The sequence below is a fragment of the Pogona vitticeps genome, chromosome 12, assembly GCF_051106095.1.
Source record: "Pogona vitticeps strain Pit_001003342236 chromosome 12, PviZW2.1, whole genome shotgun sequence".
In the NCBI taxonomy this organism is placed as follows: domain Eukaryota; kingdom Metazoa; phylum Chordata; class Lepidosauria; order Squamata; family Agamidae; genus Pogona; species Pogona vitticeps.
The window spans coordinates 701,510-719,947 of NC_135794.1; the positions used below are offsets into that span (position 1 = coordinate 701,510).

At 55.5% G+C, this 18,438-nt stretch overlaps 1 protein-coding gene across 1 annotated transcript in view; it reads right to left on the reverse strand.

The window, feature by feature from the left end:
- Window positions 1-6,302: 6,302 nt before the first annotated feature.
- ALDH1A2 (aldehyde dehydrogenase 1 family member A2) overlaps window positions 6,303-18,438 on the reverse strand; it is a 42,112-nt gene continuing 29,976 nt past the window's right edge. Inside the window, exons 8-13 of the mRNA XM_072982139.2 lie at window positions 14,813-14,915; window positions 13,754-13,938; window positions 12,952-13,116; window positions 12,037-12,194; window positions 11,804-11,878; window positions 6,303-11,516 (exon numbers count right to left, since the gene is read on the reverse strand). Coding sequence (XP_072838240.1) covers window positions 11,444-11,516; window positions 11,804-11,878; window positions 12,037-12,194; window positions 12,952-13,116; window positions 13,754-13,938; window positions 14,813-14,915 — 759 coding nt within the window. The 3' untranslated portion in view covers window positions 6,303-11,443. The remainder of the gene's footprint in view (window positions 11,517-11,803; window positions 11,879-12,036; window positions 12,195-12,951; window positions 13,117-13,753; window positions 13,939-14,812; window positions 14,916-18,438) is intronic.

Below are 18,438 nucleotides of genomic sequence, written 5' to 3' on the forward strand. Positions count from 1 at the left end.
TCACAAGTACGGCGGTGCGAGAACTCTGCCCTCGGTTGCACGTGGCCACCCAGAGACTCGCCAGGAACCGCTGAGAGCCTCGCCCTTAACAGGAATGCCTCTGAGCATACACAGAGAGCCTTTCCCTCCCCTTCCTTGAACATGGAAGACGGCTGACAAGATTTGTCCTGCAGAAAATGCTCAGTCGATCATTTCTCCTTCCTTTCCACAGAGATGCACGGCCCAAGGAGACGCCCCCTCCATACCCTCCTCTTCCTCTCCCTCCGTATCTCTGCTAGCGAAGGTTTGGGGATGCGGTTTGTGAGTCTGTTCCTTTGGGAGGCATTGTGTTGGACAAATCCTTGGGGGGTGGAAATACTTGGCCATCCCCTGGTTTTCCAACATGGCGCACAGCCCGGATCTGTGTGTGGTTTTTCAGCAGGATCTTAACACTTCCAAACAGATGTATTTTACATGGAGGGAGTCGGGGGGGGGGGGAGAGCTGTGACCAAAAAAAGAGAGAAAGAGAGAGAGAGAGAGAGAGAGAATGGAATACGGGGCAGGTTGACCTCATTTTTATTTCAGATGTCAAACCATCAAGGTGAGAAAGATACTCTCTGGGACCCAAGAACCCTCAGAGGTGAGGAGCTCCACCAGGGGATCCCGGCACGGCCGTCTCCAAATAATCTCGCCTCCTCCATTCCTGGAGAGGGAGGAAGGAAACAGGTGGCAAACTCTCCCCCTCCTCCTCCTCCTCCTCCTCCCGGCCGCCCCCTTTTTCCAAAGAGGAAACTAACTGACGGGATGCACCAACACTAAGGGGGCGAAAAAGGGTGGATAATAACCCTTTCCAGGCAAAGCGCTTTGCTGCTTTTAAATGCTGAGTGCCAGTCTTTCTAACGGCTCAAAACTACAAATGAAAGAAGTTTTAAGGGTTGGATAAGACGTTCCATGGAAGGCCAAACCCTTTAGCTGTTTAGCTATTATGGAGAAAAATGAGTGAGTCTACATCCCCGTAATTGGAAAGGGGAAAAAGCAGGGGGTGGCCTCAGAGCAGGAGGTGGTGATGGAGGAAGTGGGCCTAAGAGTAGCAATCTAAATCTAGTTCTAGAAAAGCCAAGCAGAGCAAAATTTGCCTGGGCTATCACTCGATCAATCAATCTATTGCCCCCTCTCCCCAGTTCATATGCCTGGCTGTGCATGTTTGAGCTCTACTCCAGCAGGCAACTCTTGGTGGAAATAAGAAAAGGTGGAGAGCATTTAATTGGGAGTAAACCCCATTGACTGACTTTTCCCGCACAACATAGAGGTGCACCATAAAGCCTTAAAAGTGCTTTGCTTTGCCAAATCTGTGTGGTTGGTCTTACTTGTGGATGTATGCGCCTGCACATCTGCGCATGAACGAGGCGTCCCCTGTGGCTTTCCCGGCCTCTCTCCGTCTTCCAGCTGCAGCTTTGCTGGGATTGCTCTGCCTCGGCAGCGCTTCAACACTCTTCTCCCATGTGGGGGCCACAGAATCATGGCCACGTTCTTCCGTCCCAAACCTCTGTTTGGTGACGCAAGGAGGTGGCCGTGGCCAGGTGGGCTCTCCAGACTGCTTGTCCAAAGGTTAAAAGGTCTTCTCGGTGTCCCATCCCCCCCCCCCGCCGCCGCCCAATCTGGACCTGCAGCTCTCTGGCCACGCTTGCACTTCCCTGTCTCCTGAAGGTGCTGGCCGTTGAAAGTTGATTTACTGGAATACATTAAAGGCCAATATTTAATCGAGAGAGTCGGGGGCGGCCCAACAGGAAGTGTGTTTCCTTTCTAATTGCTCTCCTCTTTGGGAAAGGGGGACGTCAGAGGGTGATATAGCTCTTCCTTCTATCGCAGAATTTAATTTCCTTTTTAAAAAACGCACAAAAACTCACATCCTGCCAAGGGGCAAAGGGAATTCTGCCACACTCCCACACGGGGAGGGGGGGGCTGCAGCATTTTATCACTGACATTCGGCTCCGAGAGGGGGATTTGCGCCACGGGGGGGGGAGGGCTTAATTAGTTGTCTAAGAAGGGATGCCTTAATGAGCTGTCAGCCCAACGCAGAGGTTTGTCAGAGCTTGGCTTCTTCCACTGAGAGGCCAAACAGGACTTTTGGAACGGGGAGGGTCCTTACAGGCAACCACAATCAGCACCCGGTCATGATCGTGAAGAAGGTGCTCTTGGCAGCTGCTTCGGGTCGGCCACTCTCCATGACATGTTCTCTTCGCGCGGCGGGAAGGATCCCAAGGGCCACTTAGTCCCACTCCTTCTCGGGGCAGGAAATCCATCGTGACCGCCCCCCCCGCCCCGGACGGGTGGCCCTCCTGGATCCAAGTTCTCCCAGCGAAGGCAGGGCCACCCGAGGAGCTCCGAATGCCGGGAAGTTCTTCCTCTGGCCCGGGTGAAATCTGCTCTCTTGTCGCTTGACCCCTCTTGGGAGCACAGGGCCCAGGCTCGCTCCCGAGGCGGTGTGGGCAGCCATTCAGGGCTGGAGAGGGGGGCCCTGCCTGCTACCTCGCCCCCCCCCACTTCGGACGGGTTTTCCCGTCAGAGTCCAGCAGACCTCGTGCAGCCTCTGGAGAGAAACCACAAGGCTACCAGCCTGGAAGCATCTGTGGGCCAGCTGGGGCCAAGCCGGTGGGGGGGGGAGCAGCCAGATGAGCCGGGGGGGGGGAATCCTGTTTCAGTGGGTGAGGAGGCAGACGGGGGGGGGGGCAGAAGGGACACTAAAGATGTCCAGGGGAGAGGTAGAAGGCCTCTTATAGGCACACACACACCCAAAAGCCACTTGCACACACCAGTGGAGATGTGAAGGTGGAAAACCAGCCATTGATGTCCCTCGTTTAAACAGAATTCCAGCACATTTCACATGGGGTAGGAGGAGTCAGCAGCCTGGTGCCTGTTGTGCCTGCTAACAATGTGTGTGTGTGTGTGTGTGTGTGTGTGTGTGTGTGTGTGTGTGTGTGTGTGTGTGTGTGTGTGTGTGTGTGTGTGTGTGTGTGTGTGTGTGTGTGTGTGTGTGTGGCAAAACTGGGGGTCTCTGATCCCCCTCCTCTTTACGGTCCTTCATCTTTCCATCAGAACAAAACGGGGGCAGCCCTTCCGCCAGCAGTCACTTTGCAAAAGAGGACTGTCCTCCTTAAACTAGGACACATGGCCACCCACAAGGCAGGAATCCAGAGAAGGATGGATGTGATGCAGTAGGAGATGCGCCAGCTTGAGCACTGTTGAACCTGCTTTCCCACAAGTCTTCCTTTCAAAGCGACACACACACACACACACACACACACACACACACACACACAGAGAGAGAGAGAGAGAGAGAGAGAGAGAGAGAGAGAGAGAGAGAGATTGTGGGATATTGGCCTGGACGTGTTTTCGTTTCCCATCACAGCCCACTCCCCAAATGTCTGGGCCCCCAACTGTGCCCATTGGAGGGACCCACAACTACACAAAGAGGTGGGACGAGACGCTGGAAGGGACGGGTCTCCAAAATCTGGCTGCGTGTGAAGAGAGGACCTGGGGCCTGTTTTCATGCCGTGTGAATGTTATTGCTGCGGACCTCAGCTGCCACCCCCCCCCCTTTCAACTTCTTGCTCTCCCATGCCAAGCCAGTCAAGAAGATTTATGAGACCGCCTTCCTGGAACCGCCTTGTACCTTGCAAAGAACATTCCCCCTGCAAAGAAGAGATTCCTCTCCTGAGCGCAAGGGGGTCCTAATTGGAGCCCTCACTTAAATCGCAAGGAGAAGCCGAAGGGATAAGGGATGCAGCCCTTGAACTCAACAAGCCATGCCCGGAGACTGCACCGCCCATCAGTCAGGAACCTAGGAAGGGCTGCGGGTCTGGATTCGGCCAGTACCGGTGCCGTTCATGATCTCTTGGCTTCTTGGGTGCAACCAACCAAATGCTTTCCGATAAACCAAAACCTAAGGACGGCCACCCCACCCTCCTCTCTGTCTTCTGTAGCAACGGGTATTTAGAGGCACATCATCTTCACATTGGGGCAGAGACCAGCTTGGCAACCTTTGGGGAGCGAGTGCCACAACTCAGGGGCTGCTACGGATAAGGCCCTGCCTTGGCGCTCTCCCCAGCAGCCTGAACCGCTCTGGGTGGGAGGACAGGCAGCAGAGCCTCAGTTGCTAAACGGGGAAGGGGGGGCGGCCGGGAAGGAAAACCACACACGTTGCCTTGAGCTCATCGGAGGCTCTAAAAGCAAACAGAAGGATAAACAGATCCAGGATCAAGAGCCAGGCAACAATTAAGCAATTCTGAGCAGGCATCGGGCAAGGTGGAGCCGGGAATGCTCCGTGGTGTTCGAACGCGGATGTTGTAAAGACAAATTAAGTGCAGAGCATAGCCTCGCCCGAAAGGCCAGGAGCCTGTCCCAGAGAGCCCAGTTTGGGAGGATCACGTGGCCCCATCACTGCTTCCTCACCCTCAGCCGTAGCCACACTGGGAAGCCAGGGCTGTCCCGAAGGCAGACTCAGCATGTTTTGTGCGCTTTGCTCTTCCTGTTAACTGGGAGCTGCAGCAAGAAAGTGGAGAGGCTCAGAAAGTGCCTGGCGAGGAGGGGAGCCTTCCTGCTTGCAGTCCGGAGGGGTGGTGGGGCCACGGCAAGGTTCTGGACTGGGTTTCTGCAGCTGGCAAACCTGGCACTGCCCAGCTCGATTCCTTTCTTTCTTTCTTTCTCTCTCTCTCTCTCTCTCTCTCTCACACACACACACACACACACACACACACAAAACACACCGAGGCCATTAACACATCAAATGCAGCGGGCTGGTGGGAGAGCCTGGGAAAGGGTGCCCTCGAACGGCATGGGTCCGCCTTCCCGAGCCAGCATTTTTGTGCCCTCTTCCCCCTCCAGCCGGTGGATGGATGCAAAGTCCCCGTCTTGGGCCTTTGAAGTGGATAATGTTTGGATAATATTTCCTGGGGCCATTTATCTCTGTTGCAGGAGCCGGAGTCCAGCACCCGCCAGCTCTGGGGAGAGGGAGGCTTGGGAAGGCGGCCAGGTGCAGAGGGAGAGCAGAGGGAGAGCAGGCCGGAGCCGGCCCGGAGCAGGCAAGAGGCCCAGCGGCCGGCTCCTCCGCCTCTTGCCAAGAGGGGCAGCGGTGGCTCTGCCACCCTAGGGCCCCCCCGGTGGCCCCCAAGGGTCCTCATGCCACCCTGCCTGGAGGAAGGTGGCCTCCTCCCCTCCCCAAGGCCGTTGGCAATGATTCTGCCACGGGGGGGGGGGAATCCCTCTTATTTGGACCAAGGCGCATGCCGTGGGAGACCCTCCACGGAGCTGCTCCCTTGCACTATCATCCTCTGAAGAAGGAGCAGAGCCTGGGAAAGTGACAATTTTTTGGGGGGGGCTATCACAGCTGCTGGAAGGGAGTGAGTCCCCTGGGATGAGAGAGCCCAGGAAGTGCTACCTTGATGGATAAGGAGCCATTCTCTCTTCCCCCCCCCCTCTGTGTTTCCCTGTCTGATGGGAAGGATCCGCCTGCCCATCCGCACCCTCGGTCAGCTGGAAGAGCCATCGATGGGGTTCAACCGAGACTTCTGCTTCTGCAGGGGCTTTCCTCCAAAGCTGCCACCACCGACCGCCGTCATTTATCGATTGTGCCAGGATTGATCCACGGTGGGCTCACAGCTGGATCTCAAGAATCCCCACCCCACCCCACCCAAGGATGGGTCTTCCGGCTTGGTGCTGGAAAAAGAAAAGCCAGCACGGCCTGCCTCCTGCAACGGATCTGGGCGTGACCGTCTCTGTGACTCATCTGGAGAGGAAATAAAATCATTGCTTCTTAAAACTTGGTCCAGGGCTCCCGCCGGGGAGCGGGAGTTTGCAAGGGTGCCCCGCGGAGGCGGCCGATGATTTCAGCTTTCTCGGCTTTACGGCCACAGTATGTGAGGGTGAACTTTGCCTCTGACCTGGAGCCACAGACGCAGCAGTTTTCTTTTGAAAAAGGAAGAAAGACATGCAGCTGCAATAATATGCAAAGACCTGGGGAGGGAATTCTGCTCTCCCCCCCCAGCTCTCTTTCAGAAAAGAAAATAGACCTTATGAGAAGTGACACCTCCTTTTGAGGTCCCTTCCACAAGACTGGACTGCCAGGTGTGGCCTTCTCATGGAAAACATCATCTCAAATTCTGGCTCCCACTTTGCCTGCCTTTTGTTTAAAAAAAAAACACCGACACCCCAATGCCAAGCCCCTTCCAAGACCACGGAGGGCTAACGGGTAGCCCGATGCGATGCCGTTGGTTGCCCCTGGTGTCCGGACAAGCAGGCTGAGGGGAAAAGGAAGAACAGACACCTTGAACCTTTACCTGAATTTATTTGGAATAACACACCAACAGAGACACCACGCATATAATACAGAGGAGTACACAGTATAAATGCTTATTGCTAGCACAGGTTTCTTTTAAAGGTATGCCACAGATAAAGAAACAAACGTCTCCTTTCACAATGAATATTGGAGATATTAAGAAAACTAATTTCTTAAAGCATTTAAAAGAAAACCACTACAGTAGGTGTGCGTGACATTCATGCTGCACAGCTCAGGGGCATGTGTTTTTGTGTGTGTGTGTGTGTGTATGTTTTGGTGGTTGTTTCCTTTGGGCTAGCAAAAGCCCGCCACAAGTGGCAAAGGGCAATTTGGATTTTGCTTATCCTCGCAACAAAGAAGGATGCTATAAATATAAAGCTTGGGGCGGGAAGCAGAGAGGGTCACCCAAGCCCCAAGAGGAAAGGGCTATTTGCTCCATCGAGGAGGGCCCTCTGGGGTTTGGTCTCAGCCCGTGGGAAGCTCTCCTGCACAACAACCACCGCAACGAGTAGGAGATGCACCAAAAGGGTTGTCTCGGCTATTTAGTGGAAGGAAGAGCCGTTTGGATTGTGTGTTTCTGGGCCGGTCAGGATGGTGACACCCCCACCCACCACACAGAAAAGGGGATGGGGACATGGCTGAGCATAGCTGGTAGAGTGAAGGAATGCGCGCAGGAGTGCTGTCACCAAAGCTCTCACACCTCAGATCAAACTACTGTGAAAGACAGAGAGGTGGATTTTGTACCTCCCTCTAGGCATGCCATTCTTTCAGAGCACAATCAGACTTGCAGACAAAGCCCACTTTACCTCTCCACATCCAAACAAAAGGAAGCTAGTTGGCCAAGTGAGGAAAGGGGAAAGTTCACAGTCGGGACAATTGGATGTCTTTATAATTTCAGGGAGCATTGCTGCTAATGAAAGGTTAACTGCACTTCCTGGCTTTGGCTCTTCCCTTAATCGACTGAGCAGCGCCTGGATTCCTGCAAACTCCCCAGCGCTTCTGCCCAGACCTGGGATGACATTCTCTGAGCTCACAGGAAAAAAAAATCATTTGGGGAGATAACATTTAAGTCATAATAATACTGCCGATGCCGATGCTTCTGTCACAAACGTAGACAGCTGAGTACACACAGCTGTCCTTCAAAGATCCAAAACAAAGCCCACAACCCACGGCTCCAGAACATGACCCCCCTGCCTTTGGGGCTTCACACGCCTCCAAACCTCACCCTGGGGGACGTTCTGTGCTTTGGCCCGGCGCCGGGTGAATCGTGGCCAAAGAGGGCTGCCATTTCTGAGTCACAAAGGCCTGCGGTTGGCCGCCTGCCTCCTCGCCTGAGGTTCTGAGAGCGAGAGTCGAGAGGGAGGCTGGCCGGCCGACTACCTGTGTGATGTGCCTGAGCGTTTTTTAGAAGGGAAAGCGGAAGAAGGAAAGGAAAAGGAGCCCTGGCTGGAAACGACCACGTGAAGGAAAACCAGCAAACGAACGAGCGGCCACAGACCGCTTCTAGGGAGAAGGGGGTCAAAATTCGCTTTTTTTCTGTGTAAATAAAAAACAATTCCCCTTGGGCTGTGGGGTGCGTGTGTTTGGGGGGGGGCTCTTGCTTGGCCCTTTCCGGTCCTCTCTTGTGTGAGCAACAGGGCGACTGGGCCCTTGCAGGCTACCTTGAGTGCCAAGCGGAGGAAAGAGGGAGGGAAAAAATGTGGGAAGAATCACACCTTCGTGCGCAAGGGCTCCACGGAGGGAGTCCGTCCACCGGCAGATGGAAGGAGACCCACCCGCACCCGGTTTCCACAGGCTGCCCTTGGCAGACAACCTGTCTAGTTCGATGGCCGGCTGGGGGACTCCGAGAGACGGGCGTCCAGACGAGGAGTGCGATTTCCCTCCCCCGGCTGAGTGGCCCACCTCCCCCTGGCTTTCAGGCCGGAAAAGTCTGGAGTGGCAGGGAGAAGCTCGTGGGATAGTGGCCATTTCCGCTGGTGACCAAGGAGAGGTCCCACTAGTCAAATGTAGGATTTTTTGGGGGGGGTGTTGTTTTTTTTAAAGACTGGACTTGCACAGGGGGCGCGAGACCAGCTGTGGGGCCTGGGCTGAAGGGGCCGGCCAGGCTCCGAAGGGCCAAACTCCCTGGAGGAACTGGCCAGGAGGGGATGTCTGGGACCTGAAGTCCTACCAAGGCCCCCCCCCCGGACCTCTCTCCTGCTGGGGGAGGGGGAGACCTCGGTGCTGAATCCGTCCATTGTGGGACTCACCTGTAGATCCCAACCTCCCCTTGATCCCAGAGATCCTCTCTTTGACTGCACCTTTCAGGTGAGCCGAGGGGCGGGCAAAAGAGTGGCCGGCCTCGCTCGCTTTCCAGGAGGAGCATCGCCTTCTCACACAGGGGGCTTCATCCCAGTGGATGGGAAATGATGGGGGATGATGGGTGGGTGGGTAGGGCACCCTCAGGGCAGCTCTGGCCTTGATGGGGGAGACCCTGGAGGTTTGAAGGCGGGAGGATCTTCTTTCTGGCTGGAACCTGAAAAGACGCGGGAAGGTGGCCCAGGAGGCCCTCCCAGGAAACACCCCTTTGGAAGCCCCCCATGCTCTAAACCAAACAACATTTTGCAAGCAAAAAAGGGCATGGTGGGGAGAGGGGCTCCAGCTGGGTCCTTTGCTTGGAGAGCTAGTTTTCTAACTACAGGGAGTTTTTCACATACAAGTAGTTTGGAAACATTACCAAAACAAACACGCAAACAGTACCCATTTCATGCAATATTTTATAAGTAACATATTGCTTCTTCATTGCAAGGAACATGTAAGAATGATGACATGAAGGCATTACGGCCAGCATTATTTCTTTTGCCAAAATGTATGCTTCAGACTCCCCTCCCAAGAGGAATGGGTTTGGAACATTTCTGATCTTCTCATTAAAATGTTAAAAAAAAAAAGAAAGAAAACAATGTTAAGTAAGATGGGTTCCCATTTGCTCCATTCCAATTATGGTTATTTAGACAGAGCCAAGAAAACCGACAAACTGGTGAGCCCCTGGTTGGCCCAAAAGGAGGGACCATTTTGAGTGGGGGGGGGGAAGAAGACCACCAGCATCTTGACACTCCCTTTCGTTCCAGAGCAGGCGAGGCAAAGGCCTCATCATGGCCCATGGCCCTGCCAGAGCAGCCGTGACCAACACCCTGGAGGATGCGCACACGCAAAGGCAGCTCAGACGCTTGGCCTCTTGGAGGTGCCTTCAGGTCCTCCTCGAGAGGAATCGGCATGGAGAGATTCCAGCAGAGGCGCCCGAGGATTCCTGGGCATGAGTTGCCCAAGGACCATCTGTGAGCATGAGCATCGCACAAGGCAAAGCGGAGGAGAAGTCTCTCTCCCAGAGCCATGCCTTCAGCTCCAGGTCAGCGTGGAATGGGAGGCTTCGGTGCGCTGGCTGGAAAGTCACCGGGGAAGGATGGGCGCAAAGACAAGCAGGGAGCAGCCTGGCCAGGAAGGGCGCTCTCCCTCGTTCTGTCCCTTGGCCGAGCTGCTCCTCTCGCTCTTAAAAAAGGACCAAGGTCTCAAGTTGGACGGCTCTCCCACAACCATCATCTGGGCATGGCTTCTCCTGAGCCCCCCCCATCCCCGGTCAGGTCAGATTCTGCGGTAGCTCCCGGGTGCAGCCCCCCCCCCCCCGGCTTCGTTCCTCACCAAAACAGGGACGGGGCAGTCAGGGAAGGCACAGAGAGCGCCCCCGACTGAGCTTCAGGGAGCAGAGTCTGGATATGGCGAGCGCTCTCGTCTGCACCATGCGCGGCTCAGCACAGTGAGAGCCTGCTTGCCGGCCCACTGCGGCCACGGATGGAAACGGGCAAGCGGTCCTTGGCTCTGCCAACTGACAACGCGCTCAACCAGACAGGGCAGGGAAGAAGGACCACGAGCGTGGGGGGGGGGCTTGGGAAGCTCTGACCCTGCACATTTTTTTCAAGGGCGCCCTAAGACTGAACATCTATCCCCTTCTAATATTATACACCCACCAGCTACGTAAATACCTTTGTACAGCGTTTGGAACCACACAACAAAAGCCAACCATTATGTATGTATGTATTTGTGTGTGTGTGTGTGTGTGTGTGTGTGTGTGTGTGTGTGTGTGTGTGTGTGTGTGTGTGTGTGTGTGTGTGTGTGTGTGTGTGTGTGTGTGTGTGTGTGTGTGTGTGTGTGTGTGTGTGTGTGTGTGTGTGTGTGTGTGTGTGTGTGTGTGTGTGTGTGTGTGTGTGTGTGTGTATATGTATGTGGAGGGCCCCTTGTCATTCTCTGCCCCCTTTGGCTTGTTTCCATTACAGGATTCAGTACTACCCTTCCATCATCTTCTTCCCAGCCATCAGCGGCAAGGTGGGGGGAGGAGAGAGATGGGGGTGGCAGTGGCAGAGGACACCAGTGGCAAAGGCTGGCCTCTTCCCTGTCCCTTAGCTGCAGCCTTCCTGCCCAGCAATGTGGTGTGCAGGAGGGACACGGTGCCCTGGGGCTATTTCGTTCAAAAGTGAGACGGGGAACCACAAAGACACAACAGATAGAACAGTCCTGGTGGCGCCTTTGCAGTTCTAACTCTTCAAGCAGCCTGCTTGTCCACATTTCTCTGAAACGATGAGAACTAGAAACGTAATTCAAAAGAAAAGGAAGCAGAGAGCCTTTCGGGATTCTGTCATGCCTTGAAGAATCCCCGGTCAAGGTAGCCAGGGACGTTGCCTGTGCCCTGCGATGCTGAGCCCACGGCTTATACCCGCCCCAGTCCTTTTTGCAGCAGAGCCCACCACCAGAGAAGAATCGAAATCAAGGCCCTCCTGGTTGAGAAGGTTGTTCTGCAAGAGTCTTTCTCGTCAGGCCGGGAAAACACGCCTGTGCCCACATGCAGGGGGCACACGAGCGAGCAAGAGGCTGTACAGACCGGTCCTGATCACAGTTTTCTACGGGAAGGGATTAGAGAGGAGCTGTGGGTGGCCAGGAAGTGGAGTGGTGATGACCCAGGTTGAAATGCTGGTGTTTGTTGTTGTTGTTGTTTAAAGATTGGTGTAACTTCTTGACAATTCCTGAGTGCGATTCCCCGTCGTCGAGGCACACAGAGGGTCCCTTGGTGGGCTGCCGGGGCCGGGCCCGTTCCAGGTCCCTTTACGAATTCTTCTGGGGAATCTTTATGGTCACTGTCTTCACTTCCGAATATTCCCGCAGTCCACACTCGCCCCTAGAAAGGAGCAGAAAGTACACACGTGGGAGGGGGCAGTGCAGGGCGGAGCAGACCAGGACCCTGCCCCGCTTCACATGCACCCCCCCAGCAAGCGGGCCAGGGAACGGTTCACCTGCCCTTGCTTGGGCCACACCGAGGACCGCAGAGAGGGCGGCACCTCCTCTCCCCCCCCACCCCCCCGCCGGGCACAAGCCACCAGACGGAAAAATGGAGTGACAAAATCCCCCCAACCCCCCCCACCCCTCACCCTTCCCAAAAACCTTTGGCCGTCTCTCGGTACTTACATTTCTCTTCCATTTCCTGACATTTTGAATCCCCCAAAAGGGCTCTGGGCGTTTAAAGCATTGTAGCAATTGATCCTGGCCAGAAAAGAGAGAGAATTCACCATTAAAGCCTGTCTTCGTTACCTGCATCCCAAAACTGGACCGATGCGCACATGCTGTCTTTAGAGAGGGGTGTGTGTGTGTGTCTTTGTGTGTGTGTGTCTCTCTCTCTCTCTCTCTGTGTGTGGCCTCACCAGACTGTCCCTGCCTGCATTGCTGAGGAGACGGTCAAGGCCTTGTTGAGGTCGTTGGTGAAGACGGCGGCCACCAGCCCAAAGTCGGAATTGTTCGCTCTTTCGATGACTTCGTCCATGGTTTTAAAGCGCAGAATTTCTTGGACAGGCCCGAAAATCTGGAAGAGAAATATAGCAGGGATCTGACAAGGGAGTCCTTCCCAAGAGGTTTGTGTTTTTCGTTTGTTCGTTTTGTTTTGTTTTAATGGTTTCTCCTTGTCTCGATAGGATCTGAGAGGGTCCATGTGGAACCAAGACCGGGTCCCCAAAGGCAGCCATTTTCTCTGGGGGGGGGGAAGGAACTGCTTGGCAGGGAGGCTTTTCAGCATGAGGCTGGAGGTGGGTGGCTACGGAAACAGGGTTGATCCCCTCCTGCACAGACAGGGTCCCAGTTCAAATCATGCACCCTTGCCTCCATGAAATTGTGTCCATTTGCTTCCGTGGACAGAGACCGACACTCCTTCAGCCTGAGTCGTCTTCTTTGGCTGAAGGTACCCAGCGAGGCGTAAGGGTATAAATAAAGATAACCTTCTGAAAACAAAGCCGATCCTTTTCTGGGTGTGTGCGAAACAACAGCTTCATTTGTTTTCAAATGCATGGACTCATGTCATTGACTTAAGAGAAGTCATAAAACATGCCGGCTAAAAGCCAGCTAAGATTTCTTGAGCCGTTTTGCGCTGGAAGGCCAGGATGCGCAGGGTGGGGGGTGGGTGGGCTGAGGGGCGGATTTCCCTCTTCCCAAGGGGCAGGGAGAACGTTTTCTGAAATTGGGAGGGGGGGGCTCAGTAATCCCAGGAGATCAGAGGGTTCAGCAGTCTCTTGGCTTGAGCTGCTGATGGGAAAAGAGGTTGTGTGCATCTGTGTGTACGTGTGTACCTCTTCCTTGGCAATGCGCATGTCGTCCGTCACGTTGGAGAAGACGGTGGGCTCGATGAAGAAGCCTTTCTGGCCCAGGCCTTTCCCGCCACACTCCAGCCGGGCGCCTTCCGTGATCCCGCTCTGGATCAGCTCCAGGATCTTGTTGTATTGTTTCTTGTCGATCTCAAGAGAGAAAGTGTGGGGGGGGGGAGGAAGAAAAGGAGAGGCCGGGTCAGACCCACCTGGCATCCCGGGAGAATCAATTGCAGGGCACCAAATCGGGGTCTCTCAGGCGCCAGCTGTGGTTCCCTGCCTCTTTGGCCCCTGGACTCTGGCCCAAGCCGGAGGGACCCTAAGACCCTCTCGCCCGCTGGCCGGCCAGGAAACCCCCAGGCATTGGGACGGCCCCGCAATGGAGACGGTGACCTTCCTGCCTCTGGTAATCCACCGGGGACTGGCATGATCACAATGATGAGCTATGCCAGCTGGGGGATCATGCATCCTGAAGGATTAAAAAAAAAAGAGGGAGGGAGGGAGGAGTTGATGAACAGAAGGAAGGAAGGGAGGGAGGGAGGGAGGGAGGGAGGAAGGAAGGAAGGAAGGAAGGAAGGAAGGAAGGAAGGAAGGAAGGAAGGAAGGACGGAAGGAAGGAAGGAAGGAAGGAAGGAAGGAAGGAAGGAAGGAAGGAAGGAAGGAAGGAAGGAAGGAAGGAAGGAAGGAAGGAAGGAAGGAAGGAAGGAAGGAAGGAAGGAAGGAAGGAAGGAAGGAAGGGAGGGAGGGAGGAAGGAAGGGGCAGCGCCAGGGCCCGTTCGTGATTTACCTGGGGACCTTGTTCCGTGGAGGGGTCGAAAGGGCTGCCCACCACCCTCCGCTTGGCCCGCTCGACACTCCGCCGTACGAACTCCTCATAGATGGGCTCCTCCACGTAGATCCGTGAGCCGGCCGTGCAGCACTGGCCTTGGTTGAAGAAGACGCCCTGGTGGGCCTGCTCCACCGCGTAGTCCACTGCGGAAGCAAGAGGTGGGCTTTAGCCACCGCCGCGGATCTCGCACTCGTGCCAAGCCCAGAGTGGCAAAGAACGCCCAGCTCCCTCAAAACAGGCTCTCCCCCCCCCCCGCCATGGCCCTGCCTGAACCTCGCTGGGGGGCCGGGGAGGCTTCACAAGATCAAAACAGAAACAGATTGGGATTTGGGCTTGTCGCCCATTCTAGGGGTGTGTGTGATTCATTCTGTTTTACGTCGGGATTCCCGAAAGAGACGGGAGATCAAAAGAAGAAGAAGAAGAAGAAAAGGGGGAAAAAGCCGAAGGGCCCGAGGAAGGTTGTCAGAAACCCTGAGACTTCTTCTTCCCGCGGGAGGTCATTCCTCTTTGGATGATTATTTGTTACGACAATAACGGAGTCATTCGTATGTTTGTCTGCATCACCCAGGCTGCCTATGATCACAAAACCACAACCACCCACGCAGAACGCAGCCTGCAGTACGAACGGAAAGACGGTCGCCGAGAAAGGAACAGCTTTTGTGCGAATATCGGCACAGGAGGACCAAAGGGAGGTGTTGTTTTTGTTTCCAAAGCTGGGGTTCCAGTCCCACTTGGAGCAGAGCTGGGATTGAAAAGACCTGGGCCTTCATTACTCTCCGCCCGGGAGCATCTCTTTTCCTGCAGTTAAGCATGTCTGCTCCATGTTGGGGGGAGTGGGGGGGAGGGGGCCCTCCCATAAGTCTACCCACCCCTCCCTCAGTCCATTGCCTTGAGTCCAATGGTGGCAGAAAGGCGGATGCTTCGGCCACCCTCCACCCCCATGACTAACGGAGGAACCCCTCGGGAAACCATAAGGCCAAAGGGCGTTGAGGAAAGACGGTGGGGGGGGGCACTTACAATCTGCGTCTGCAAATATAATGTTGGGGCTCTTCCCCCCGAGTTCCAGGGTCACCCTCTTCAAGTTGCTCCTTCCGGCGGCTTCTTGGACCAGCTTCCCAACCTGGAGGGAGAAAGGAGAAAAGCCTCTGAAGGCACCCAGCAAAGCATCGCCCCGTTTGCAGGGAGAACCGGATCTAGTGGGGAGCAGTGGGGTGCAGCTTGATCAAGGAACCGCTGAGGAGGGGGTGCGTGTCCCCAGATCGCTGTGCCCCACAGACCACAGAGGGGCAGGCAAAGATGCCCCGGGGGCAGCTGTGGCAGCGGCGGTCACCGGGGTGGCACCTCAACAAGGATGTAAAGCTGCTTTTGGTTTTGTCCAGGACCTGCCAGGATGCAACCACGACCGCCTGCTACTCTTTTGGGGTACACTCCACCGCCCACTTACCAACTCTTGTTTTAACCTTATAGCACCTCCTAGCTGCTTCGTTAGCCATGGACTGGTCAAGGGAAACGCAGCCAAAGCTGACCACCCTCAAGGCTCAAAGCTCAAGGGGCAAAAAGGCTTCCAACCAGAAAACTGACAGACAGACAGAGGAACGACGGAAGGCAAGCTGCTATCGGAAAGAAGCCAGCCCGAGGTTTTCCCAAAGGACAGGGTTCCAGGGGGTGGACGCCAAGGCAGAGAGAGAAGGAGCAGACCCCACCCGGTCCTCTGTTCCTGACACGACAGACCATCCGTCATAAGCAGAAGAGATTCCTTAAGTGCAAAAGACATCTGATGGTTGCAACGGATGCTTTTCACACTTCCTGCCGTTTGCAAAGGAGGGTAGCTAGTTTTTGCAACTGGGAAGCAGGTGAGAGTCTGATCCCGCCGTTGCAAAGGTCTGCCCGGGCCAGGTCTCTGGAAGACGGCAGGTGCTCGGCTTCTCATGACAGGCTCGCGCGTATAAAGGGGCTGCTTGAACCCTGGGCCACAGAGCAGCCCCGAGGAAGAAGCCGCGCAGGCCCAAGCCTCTCCAGAAGGAGCACCCGGAGCCCAGGAGTCCACCTTGGAGAAACGCGGACGGCACCCTCGGCCGGTGTCGCGGTCACTCATTAAGAAACTTTTTTTAAAAATCTGTGAACCGACAAGATGAGAAAAGCTTCGCGGAGAGAAAAGGCAGCTGGAACCATTTATTACGCGAAAGGGTTCTTTGCCACTCGCCCTCTGGAACAGATTACAAAGCGAGGGGCTCTCTCTCCGCTGGCTGGACTGCCTCTGCCTCCTTCTCATCCACCCCCTTGGCCTTTTCAATGAACGCCCCACGGACAGCTGGCGCAACCACGCAAGGGAAGGCCGGGGGGGGGGGGAGACGTCTCCCCCACAGATACAGAAGAGAGAGAGAGAGAGAGAGACCACGTCACCTGGTCGCCCCTGATGAGAACAATCTGTTATGCTCACGAAGAAGAAATAAGGCCGGACAAAGCTCGCTGTGAAGTCGGAGCAGCAATTGAAGAGCTTTGATTTATGCCTGCTTCTCGCAGCCAGCCAGCACAGAGATCTAGATGTGCTCTCCTGCTCTCTCGTCTTGCTACGATGCTGTCATTGCAGGCATGAGCAGGAAGAAGACAGGGTGGCCTCTTTGCAACCAGAAGCCGAGCTGCCTTAAGAAATAAAGGGCATCCAATGATCCTCGGATGGTACTTTGTAGCTTTGCAAGTTGCAGATTAGCTTGTTTTTTTATTTGGTATTTAATCACCAGGTGGTAAAAGCTGGGCTTCGCGTTGGCCTATGAACCGTGCAAACAGGGCAGCTGTGAAGAATGTGTCTCTGGAACCATCAGGAGGAGTTGTCACCTTCTGAATGCAAAGTTGCCCATCTTATGTCTGTTTTTGTCCCAGATGGAGAAAGAATAGAGGAGATGGGCAAGTGGGGGGGGGGGATGGTTTCACATCTGCCTAAAGGGAAGGGCAGCTGCAAGAGTTTTTTTGGGAGGTGACCTTAAATATAGGCCCTTCCCTGACCCCCCCCCCCCAATCTGGAGAGAGGAGAGGAGAGGAGAGCTGGGCATCTCTCCCAGGGAAGGCTGCGGTGGTGACGAGGCAGAGAAAAGGCGGGCAGGGCAGCCGGTGGTGGCTCTGGCGGTTGGCCTGGCTTGCCCTGGCCTGGCCTCCCTCTGGGGCTTGGATGGCCTTGCCCAGAATCTTGTCGGCCAGCCCTGAGCTCCTGTTTTGATGGAGGGAGGAGGCAAAAGGGAGAGAGCCCCACACAAGCTCCTCAGCCCGGCTGGTCCCTCTGGCTTTTTCTTTTTTTTAAAATTGTTTCAGGGTTTGGCTAAGGGCTCTTTGGGACCTTTTCCTCTTCTTTATCTCTCTGGCCAGCCAGCGTTCCTTTTCATCTCCTTGGACTGAAAGGGCATTTCGTGGTGGGCTGGGTGGGTTCACTTGGATCAAACTTCAATTGCTCCGGGGTGTGTGTGTGTGTGTGTGTGAGTCTGCGGGGTCTGCCCGGAGGCGGCCAAGGAGCTTGAGAGAGACACTGACCCCTTCTGTTCTCTGGAAGTGACCAGCCGTCGGAACGGGGAAGGCAGAGCCACCCAGGAGGAGACAGCCGGGAGCAAGGGGGGGGATTGGGAAAGAGTCCTCCCCCCGCCCCCCCCCGTCCACAGCCAGGCTCCACTCCTTGCTGGGCGCCTGGCAGGAGGGCTGTGGGAGCCCACGGGGCCTAGAGGGTGAGCTCGGCTTCCCAGCTTCCAGCCAGCATCACCCCCTGCTCTTCGTCTCCTTCGCGCCTTTGGCCCCAGAGTCCTGCTCTTCCCCCCCCTTCCCATGAACCCCTGGGACACTCCTTCTGCGGAGCTGCTGTTGCTAATGAGCCGTGGCATGAGAAACGAGGGTGGCGGTGGTGGGGGGGGGAGTGGCCGGGGGGGGGAAGTGATCCATGACGGGAGAGTTCGTGTAAGAAGTTGCTGGCCTGCTGGCTGGGGGAAAACATGGGCACCCCTGGGCTTGCCCCCCTGCGGGAGCCAGCTCTGGACAGGGAAAGGAGGGTGGGGTGGGGGACAGAGGGGGTGTGCGTGTGTGCAGGAATGGAGGCACATCAAAGGCCCTGCCAAAAATCCTCCATATGCACAGCTCCCCAGTCCCACAGCCCATGCCCAGCCATTTATCCCTGGAGTCAGAGGAGGAGAAAAGGCACCTCGGGAGCCGGAACCGCTAAAAGGGGACAACCAGGACGCTGTGGCCACCATTGTGGATCTTTGGCAACCTCGCCGGGCTCTCTCTTGCCTGCTACCTTTCCTTTTGATCTGCTAACAGGCCACCTGCCCCTCCAGGTACTTTGGCAGGGATGTGTGTGTGTGTGTGTGTGTGTGTGTGTGTGTGTGAATTGCACGACAGCAGGAAACCTGGTTGCCCGCACACGTGCTACGGATGTGCCCCTGAGATGGGCACCAGACGCCCAGTCCTCTCGAGAGTGCTAAACCCTAACCCTCTTCACTCTGGGAAGCCTCAGCTTTGGGCCCTGCGGAGCAGCTGATCTCCCCCCATGGCTTTGAACCCGCTACTCCATGGTGGACGCCTTCGTTGTTACAAGAATTCCTGTTACAGGACAGGAAATAACAACATACACTCTCTCTCTCTCTCTCTCTCGTTGCATTAAAACC